At 54.1% G+C, this 9279-nt stretch overlaps 1 protein-coding gene across 3 annotated transcripts in view; it reads left to right on the top strand.

Annotated features, from left to right (window-relative positions):
* The window catches only part of DUSP15 (dual specificity phosphatase 15), a 9992-nt gene extending 1140 nt beyond the window's left edge, over window positions 1-8852 (top strand). Inside the window, exons 1-7 of one of the 3 annotated variants that reach the window (XM_011960049.1) lie at window positions 1-206; window positions 640-673; window positions 2744-2826; window positions 4910-4959; window positions 5916-5990; window positions 7169-7340; window positions 8240-8852. In XM_011960049.1, the coding sequence (XP_011815439.1) occupies window positions 7215-7340; window positions 8240-8512 (399 nt within the window). In that variant the 5' untranslated portion in view covers window positions 1-206; window positions 640-673; window positions 2744-2826; ... (1 more) ...; window positions 5916-5990; window positions 7169-7214 and the 3' untranslated portion in view covers window positions 8513-8852. Of the gene's footprint in view, window positions 428-639; window positions 674-2743; window positions 2827-4909; window positions 4960-5915; window positions 5991-7168; window positions 7341-8239 lie in introns of all 3 variants that reach the window. The other 2 variants (XM_011960056.1, XM_011960042.1) reach the window with 2 other exon arrangements.
* Window positions 8853-9279: the final 427 nt, after the last annotated feature.

A 9279-nucleotide genomic window follows, 5' to 3' on the forward strand; every position in this document is an offset into this window, starting at 1 on the left:
CCAGCTCCGTCCGCCCGCCTCTGACCTTCTGGTCTCGCCGGTCTCTGTGCGGCAGCATCTCCGTGTTCCTGTGACTCGAGACCGCGGCTGTCGGGTCTCTCCTTCTCTGACCCTGCGTCTCTGTCCCCGCTGTGTCCGCCCTCTCTCCTAGACTCTGTGTCTCTCGCTGTGTCTTGTTTTGGCTGTCATGCCCAGGCTGTCTCCCAGTGAGTCCGGCTCTCCGTCTGCATGTGTCCCTCTCCCTTGTCGCTGACTCCCCTGCTGTTTCTCCATCCTGTCCCGCCTCTGCATGTCCCTGCCTTTCTGCCTCCCCAGCCCCAAAATTTCCATCCCCGCACCCTGCAAGTCCACCTCTCTCCTCTCCTCCTAAGACCTGCCTTCCTCCTCTCCCCTCTTATATCCAAGCTGGCCTCCCTTGGTTCCCTGGGTTGGTTAACTGGCCCCCTCGCCTACCCTCCCCAGAGCCCCAGACCCCTGTCACAGAGGACCCAGGGCCCACAAAAGGGAAGAGAGTGCTCCCTGAGCCCTGAGGTTCATACCCTTCATAGGACAGTGAGGGGCTGTGGGCCCCCCAGCTGCCCTGGGGGTAGAAGGGGATGCAGCCTCTGCCCCACTGACCCCTGCCTGTCCTTCCTCTAGGTACTTCCTGGACTCTACCTCGGAAACTTCATTGGTGAGCACTGCCCACTCTGTCCCGAGGCCATGGCACTCTGCCTGTCTCAGGCCTGTGTCCACCATTCATGCCCTGGCCCATGTATCTCAGGAATGGGGTTGCGGGTAGGGAAGCGGCGGCAGGCTGGGAGGGGGGAAAAGCTGATGAAGGACAAGGGGTGCATGTGCAGGCGAATGTCCCCGGGCTCGAAGGGACATGGAGGGAGCATGGGGGCCTGACATTGACATCCCTCCCCGCCATTCAGCCTTACCCAGTGTTCTACCACAAGACCAAAGGAACAGAGCAAAGGGCTCCGGGCCTGGGCTGTGGACCTAAGCAAGTCTACACTCGCACTAAGCCTCAGCCTCCTCCTCAGCACAAAAGGTCTACCAGCCGCTGAGGGCTCTTCTGACTCTGAGGTTCTGGGTTGAAGTCTGTTTAGGGGTGCTGCTTCCAGCGGGGAAGCTGGGAACTCTTCCCCTCTTAACTTCCTCCTTGTCAGAGGAGAGGTCTCTGGAGACCCGCTGGGCCCTCTTGTGAGCAGGGTCATGAGCACCAATCCCGTCACACCCCAGATCCCTGAGCAGGTGGGCAGCCTGGAGCTGGAAGTTGGCGGGGGTGAACTGGCAAGCTTTACATTCCCCACTCTCTCATCCATTCCTTCCGCAATCTTCAGTCAGGAGGAGGGAACACCCATGTATAGATACGTTGTTCCTCAGTGGCTTCCAGGCTGGTGGCTGGCAGGCACAGCTGAACACAGACCTTGGGTAGAAAACATGCTTGGTAGAAAACATGCTAAGGGGGCCAGGCACAGTGGCTCGCACCTTTAATCCCAGCACTTTGGGAGGCGGAGGCGGGCAGACCACCTGAGGTCAGGAGTTTGAGACCAGCTTGGCCAACATGGTGAAACCCCATCTCTACTAAAAACACAAAAATCAGCCCGGCACGGTGGTGGGCACCTGTAATCCTAGCTACTCAGGAGGCTGAGGCAGGAGAATCGTTTGAACCCAGGAGGCGGGGGTTGCAGTGAGCCGAGATTGTGCCACTGCACTCCAGCCTGGGCGACAGAGCGAGACTCTGTCTCAAAAAAAAAAAAAAGAAAAAGAAAACATACTAAAGGGCAGACTGGTCCAGGGCTTGGGTGACCCAAGGTGAGAAAATCATTTCCATCTGCAGAGTCAGAGAAAGCTTCAGAGAGGGAGGGGCTCAGGTGCTTTACCCTCGTAAATCCTGGTCCCTTCCTTCCTGGGAGCTCCCTCAGCTGCTCATGCCACATTGATTTCTGTGAGTATTTGGCCAAGTAAGGTCTGAATCCCCTGTAAATGTGCAGGCCCCATAAGGGCAGGAGCTACGAAGCTGGCCCCAGACCTCCAGTGCCCAGCCAAAGTATACAAATGATTAGCACTCGGTAAATGCTCATCGAATGAGGAAGTGGAGACAGAGGGGACATGCGTTATTTATTCTGAATATAAAAGATCTGCATATGCTGGGTATGCAGCCCCTAGAGAGGGCCACTGTCGGGTACATCCCTTGTTCAGGTATCTTTGTAGATAAAGGCATAATATTTAAAATAAAAGTGGAAGCTTCTTCTGTATCCTTAAAAATACATTGTGGGCATCATTGCACATCAACATATATAACTCTTTTTAATGGCTGCACGCTGTGCCAAAGTATGCCTACACCATTAATCATACAGTCCCTTTTTAATGAACACTAGGTTGTTCCCATGTTTAAACTATTTGTGATATAAGCAGGACTGCAGAGAACATCATCCTCCACACACGGCTTTCTGTGTGAGCAAGCGCTTCCGTAGACAAGATTCCTAGAAGTAGAATTGCTGGGTCAAAGAATATGCCTGGGAAGGGTATTTTGGAGGGAAAGAACAGCATGAGCAAGGATGGGGAGATGCTGGACTGTTATTTGCATGTGCCTCAGGAGCAAGAGGATCGGGGAGCCGGCAGAGGGTGGGCCAAAGTGGAGTGGTGGGGTGAGGGGGAGAGCTGGGCAGGCAGTGAGCTCCCTCCGCACTTGGCCATCAGGAACAAATAAGTCACGCCAGCCAGATTGGCTCAAGCATCCTGTTTTTTTCAGATGCCAAAGACCTGGATCAGCTGGGCCGGAATAAGATCACACACATCATCTCTATCCATGAGTCACCCCAGCCTCTGCTGCAGGTACTTCTTACCCCCATCCCAGGGCTATGCGGGGTAGGAGGGTGCAGACCCGTTTATCAAATATCTACTATGTGCTAGGTGCTATGCTTCCTTCTTGACTCATGTTAACTCATTTGGTCTCCACCACTGGGCCATTTTACATTATCATCCCTATTTGGCAGCTGATGCCCCGAGAGGTCAATTAACTCACCTAAGGTCACATATCCAGGAAGCTGAGGAGTTGGGGTATGAACACAGGCCATCTAGCACCAGAAGCCTCACACTGAACCTTAAAGTGGCCCCCATATGGGCTTCCCATGGCCCAACTGGATGGATGAATCCAAACGGATGACTCTGGGCTCTGTGTCTTGCTATGCAAACTTGGACTGTGACTTCACCTCTCTAGGGCTTCGATCCCTCAGCTCTGTCTGCCCCCAGGGGGCTATTGTGAGGATGCACAGGGACTGCAAGATGGTGAAGGTGCTTTGCACACTGTAAAGTGTGGTCCCCTCTAGAGCGGTTGGTGCTGGTATTATCAAGTCCTGGGAAAGGGGCATGAGGGTGTTAGGACCCAGCAGAGGAAAGTAATAAATCCAGACTACACGTGCTTATGTCAGGAACATCTTCACCATTTATTTGTTTTATGACCTTGCAGACAGGACTTTGCCCCCTCTGAGCCTCAGTTGTCTGATCTGTAAAATGGGAACTTTATAACAGTACCCACCTCACTGAGTGGTTGGGAACCACATAAATAGGTGCCCAAAAAATCACAACTGATACTATAACAAAGTTAACCATATTCTTACCCCATGAACAGAGCCTCTTCCCCCTTATCTATTAGAGTCTGTATCATCCACTGGAGAGAAAGAACCATAGGTGGGAACAGGTCCTGGAGATCTGAAACGAAGACCCAGTTCTGCCATAGACTTGCTGTGCGACCTTGTCCAAGGTCCTTCCCTTCTCTAGGCCTCAGTTTTCCCATATGTCAGATTTGATATTCTCTAACAGCAACCTCCAATAATCTATGATTTTCAATGTCATTCAGAGAAGAAATTTTCAGGCCATTGGAGTCTTATTTTGCCTCCTAGGGCAGCCTCGTTTGGGAGTATTTGGAGTAAACAGTCACTAGATTGCATGGGGAAGGTTGTCAAGTCATGAGTGTATTTACTAATGAAATGAGTCTACACAACGAGTCTCTGCTCCTACGGCCCTTCCTGCTTCTCCCAAGCATCTCTCCTCCCTCCCGCTCCATCAGCGAATTTACCAGGCAGGGTTTGATAGTACCACACAAACCCAAGGCCAAATGTGTTGCAAAGTGAAATTGCAAACTTTGCCAAAGATGCAGGATGTCATGACCTTGGGGAATGTGAGTGAGAGAAGGGCTGGAATCTCACACAAAGCCATGGACAAATGAGAACCTGGCTGGTGGTCCCTAAGTTACCACCAGTGGTGGGCCTGGCCCCTGAAAAGAGCCATTTGAACATCAAAATGTTAAGACGGTTTCTTGAGAAAAGCAAGGAGGTCCTCAGGAGGCGGGCAAAAATAATCTTCATGATATCGTATGGCTAATCAGGAAACAAAGGACATCACAGCAAGTTTGTTGGAAAAAAATCCTGACAATTTATTCCTTGATTATTCTCACAATTAGCACATTATTTTGTGAATCCTGTGAACCAGGATTCACGAAATGTATACTTGTTTTCATGATTTTTGTTTCTCTTCAAGATAATCAAATCTGCTTTACCTTTTTTACGATGTGATTTTGTAATTTGCATTTGGAGTGGAGTCCCAAATCCTTTAAGTAGCCCTTTCCTGGTGATTCGATAAAGGTTCCTGGGTCCCTGTTGGGAGGGATAGGAGACCTCATGCCCAAGTCGCTGATGGGGTTAGGAGACACCATCTGCTTAGAAGGTTCAGGAATCACAAGTGGTCACAGCTGGGAGGCCTCAGAGATGACACCTACTTTCTTTGGACAGAGAGGACCGCAGTGGGCCAGAGAGGGGCAGGAACCGGGCTGGGGTCATGCCCTGCCTGGGCAGCTCAGACCAGCCTCAGGGAGGGTTGCAAGCAAGGTCCCCTGCCTGACTGTATTTTGTACTTGTAGGATATCACCTACCTTCGCATCCCGGTGGCTGATACCCCTGAGGTACCCATGTAAGTTCCCCTGGATGGACCCACAGATGGACAGACAGCCGCCTCCTGTGGTGGGCAAGGGGGAGGGGTTTGAAGGAGGACAAAGTACTCAGGCCAGAAAGTTATCACAGGTGGTCAACTCAACCAGTCCCAGGTTTGACTCTGTCTCAATCATGCCCTTGTGATATGCTCTTGGCCAAGACTCTCGACCTCCCCGAGCCTCAGTCTCATCAGTATGAAATGGGAAAAAGACACTCTGTACCTTGGGACCAGCTACACCGGCTGATTTGAAAGGGTCACGTTCAGCCTGTTCCTGGCCTTGGGGTTAAGACATCTGGGTTCCAGCCAGGCTTTGCCATTTACTTGCTGTGTGACCTTGAACAAATCACTTCCCCTCTCTGAGCCTCACCTGTAAATCCAGAGTGCATGATCAGAGTCAAGGAGGCTTTCAAAGATCAGATGACAGAGGTCAAGGATCTAGGATAGGGCCTGAAGTATAATCGAGCTCAGAAAATGGGATTTTTGTTTGTAACATCAGCAGTCATGCGTCCCCGCTTGGGATGGAGCCAGGCAGACAGTCCTGCCCCTTGGGAATCTTGCTCCCAGCCCGCTGCTGCCCATCATTGTGCCCAGGTGCTCTGATTGCAGGCCCCAGAGGAGTGGGACCCTTGTATTTCCTCCCACCCATTTCTTTGAAAGGCCACAATAAACCCATCATGAAAACAGGGTCCACAGGCCTAGATGGTGAGATTGGCCCTAACCGGCCTCTCTCACTGACTGAAATGCCACCATTCTTGCTTCACACACACACACCTCCAGCTCATGCTAAGTACTGGCCCCTATTCACTGCATGTGCTGGCTGACCTGGGGAACCTAGTGCTCTGTGTCCCTTGCTATCCTGGAATTGGGGTGGGGGTGGAACAACTCCTGAGAGATCTGGTCCGCAGTGCTCCCTACCCTATTGCTTTCTCCTCTAGCAAAAAGCACTTCAAAGAATGTATCAACTTCATCCACTGCTGCCGCCTTAATGGGGGGAACTGCCTTGTGCACTGGTGAGTCAAGGTTGGGGGGTAAAGTGGGGGAGGAAGGAAGTGGCTGTGCCCTCTGTTGAACACACACTCATCCTGTGGGAAGGTTGGACCTGTGAAGGATCTTCTCCAGCCTGTCACAGTGCCTGAGGGCCCACCATTCATTGGAGAGAGGCCAACCCAGGGCTCTATTCCTTATGAGCTGTGTGGCCATAGCCAAGTAGTGTGTGGCCATAGCCAAGTAGCTGTTTCTCTCTGAGACTCAATGTCCTCATCTGTAAAATGGGAAAAAGAAAGAAAGCTGAACTGACGGGACTGTTGGGAGGAATAGTGAGGTCTTGCAAGTAGTTCACCCTCCAGTAGTTCTGGGCCTCTCTCCTCCCCTCCAGGCCTTGGAGGTGATGGTGCAGGGCAGTGGGGAACCCCAAGCTGGGAGACAGGAATTCTGGGTCTTCCCAGGTGCCCCTCGCTCAGTTGATGTCAGTCATTCCTTAACTTCTCACTGAGCGCCCATCCTATCCAGGCTCAGGCTGGCTCTGCTGGAGGCCCAGCAATGAGGCCGATTTTCCAAGTCTTATCTCCCACCCTCTCCCTCCTTCCCCTTTCCAGCTGTACTAACCTCGTCCCCATCTTCCAAATCTACAAGGCTTATGCCTCATGGTCTTTGTACACACTGCCCACAAGGTTCCTGAGTAACCCTTATCGATCTTTCAAACTTCGTTGATGTCTATTCCTTGGGAACCCCTTCCCTAACCCCACTCCACCTATAGATTAATATCTCTTCCTATGTGATCTCCTAGCCCCCAGACTCATCCTCAAAGCTATTATCACCACCTGGAATTGATTCTCTGATCAATGTCTGTCCCTCCAGCCATACTGTAAGCTCCAGGACAGCAAAGACCATGTCTGTTTTATACTCGCTACATCCCCAGTGCCTGAAAAAGAACAGATGCTCAGGACATATTCGTTGACTGAATGAATGGTGTTTCACTCAGGCCTTTGATGTGGGTGAACCCAGGGGATGCTCTAGGCAAAGGAACAGCATGGCAAAGGCCTGGAGGTGGGATGGCAAGTCCTGACAGGTCCCTTATGGTTGGAGCTCAGGAGGCAAGGGTGGGAGAGCTGAAGCAGGGTGGGGTGCATGGGGGGCATGGAGGACACTGGATCTTACTTGAAGCCTGAGAGGTTGTCTGGGATCCCAGCTTTGCAGGCATCTCTCGCAGCACCACGATTGTGACGGCGTATGTGATGACTGTGACGGGGCTAGGCTGGCGGGACGTGCTTGAAGCCATCAAGGCCACCCGGCCCATCGCCAACCCCAACCCAGGCTTTAGGCAGCAGCTTGAAGAGTTTGGCTGGGGCAGTTCCCAGAAGGTAGGGATGGATGGGGTCAAGGGCTGGGTTGGGCCAGGGGTGGGAGATCCTTCTTCCCACTCAAACTGATTACTGATTGGAACAAATTTAGCCTGTGTCTCAGACCCGGATTTTTCTAGGGTCTCAAACTCATGGCCTTTGAGCTAATCCAGCTCCTAGGTGTATTTTGTCAGACAGCCAGGTGTTTTCTTTTTCAATTTAGAATTTGAATGCCTTTAGATCAGTGCAGGCCCTCCCATTTGACCAGGTCTTCCAGCACTCCCCACTGCCTGCCCTACCTGGCTGGAACCTGAAGGATTTGAGTGTCTGACCCCATCGGGGAGAACTGTCCATGTCCTACTCCACCCCTGTGTCCTTGATGAGACTACAGCAGTTTCCCTCTTATACCTCTTGGGCAGATGCCACGTAGAAATGTCAGGAACTAAGCTTCCCTGGGAACAAAGGATGAGAGGGGGAGGGCTCTCAGCAGGTTGAGGGCGGCACCCTGAGGCTTATCTGCAGGACAGCGTTGGGAAAGAGTAGGGCAAGGAAGAAACCTGTGGGAATGGGGTTGTGAACACAGAGGTGCAAAGCGGGAGGAGTTACCCAGAAGTGCAAAGCGGGAGGAGTGATCCCGGCTGGGCGCCTGGGGTCGCTTTAGCAGATCTGGAAGCGGGAGTGTCAAAGGCGGAAGAGAGGTCAGGGAGAGGGAAGGGCCTCCTAGAAGGGAAGAGGAACTCAGTGACGGGATGGAAACCCGGCAGACGGGAGGCAAAGAAGACGCTCAGGAAGGGAGGGGCTCAGCGAGGTGTGGGACGCTCGGAGAAGGGCGAAGGTCGGGAGGGTGGGGGCGGGGCCGGCTGCCTTGACCCCGTCCCGCGGCCGGCCTTGACCCCGCCCACCTCACCCGCCCACCCCAGCTTCGCCGGCAACTGGAGGAGCGCTTCGGTGAGAGCCCCTTCCGCGACGAGGAGGAGTTGCGCGCTCTGCTGCCGCTGTGCAAGCGCTGCCGGCAGGGCTCTGCGACCTCGGCCTCCTCCGCCGGGCCGGACTCCGTACCTTCCGAGGGAACCCTGCAGCGCCTGGTGCCGCGCACGCCCCGGGAAGCCCAGCGGCCGCTGCCGCTACTGGCGCGCGTCAAGCAGACTTTCTCGTGCCTCCCTCGGTGTCTGTCCCGCAAGGGCGGCAAGTGAGGATGCAGTCCCGCCGTGGCTCCCCACTTCCTCCCGACTGGCTGCCTTCGGGGACTGTCGGCGCCTTCCACTCCCCCCAGGATGGGCTCAGTGGCTGGGGGAGCCCCGCGGCGGCCTGAACCCTGCCTTCCTCGCCCGCCCTGCTCGTCCGCGTCTGCAGTCAGCGTCCCCAACCTGTGCGTCTCTGTGTCCGGGCCAGCCGGCTGCAGCCACCTGGTGCCTTAGTCCTTGGGCTGGGGGAGGGGGCCCACCCTTAAAGGCGGCGGGAGGGGAGGGAGGGGGAGTGGAGGGTTGGACGGGCCTGGAGGGTATTAAAGAGACACAGAAGAAGCTGCTTGTCCGATGCCTCCCAGTCATTCAACAAAGGCGGGGCAGCACCAGCGGGACTCTGCCAGGGGCCAGCAGCCTGCAGGAAAGGGGATGCGAGGGAGCCTGCATCCCCTGGGGGCCTGAGGAGCCCACCACCCTCCCGCAACTGCAGTCTGCGGAGTCCTTCTCTAACACTTCCCCTCTCCCACCGCACATAACATCTCTCCCAAAGCCACCGTGTCCCGCCTGACAAGGCCCGAGTTTCTTCTTCTCTCGGAACCCCCTGCCACCTTTTGAATCCCTCTCCTCCACCCTGAGTGGCCCCTCCCCTCCCCGACTCCCTTCCTATCCCTGTGCACAAATACTGGCTAGGAAGGTAAGGTAGCGCCTCCCTCATCCTCACCTTTTACTGCATGAGTTTACTTAATCCTCAGGGAGGAAACAGAGGCTCAGAGAGA

The sequence above is a fragment of the Colobus angolensis genome, unplaced genomic scaffold (assembly GCF_000951035.1).
Source record: "Colobus angolensis palliatus isolate OR3802 unplaced genomic scaffold, Cang.pa_1.0 Scaffold114, whole genome shotgun sequence".
In the NCBI taxonomy this organism is placed as follows: domain Eukaryota; kingdom Metazoa; phylum Chordata; class Mammalia; order Primates; family Cercopithecidae; genus Colobus; species Colobus angolensis.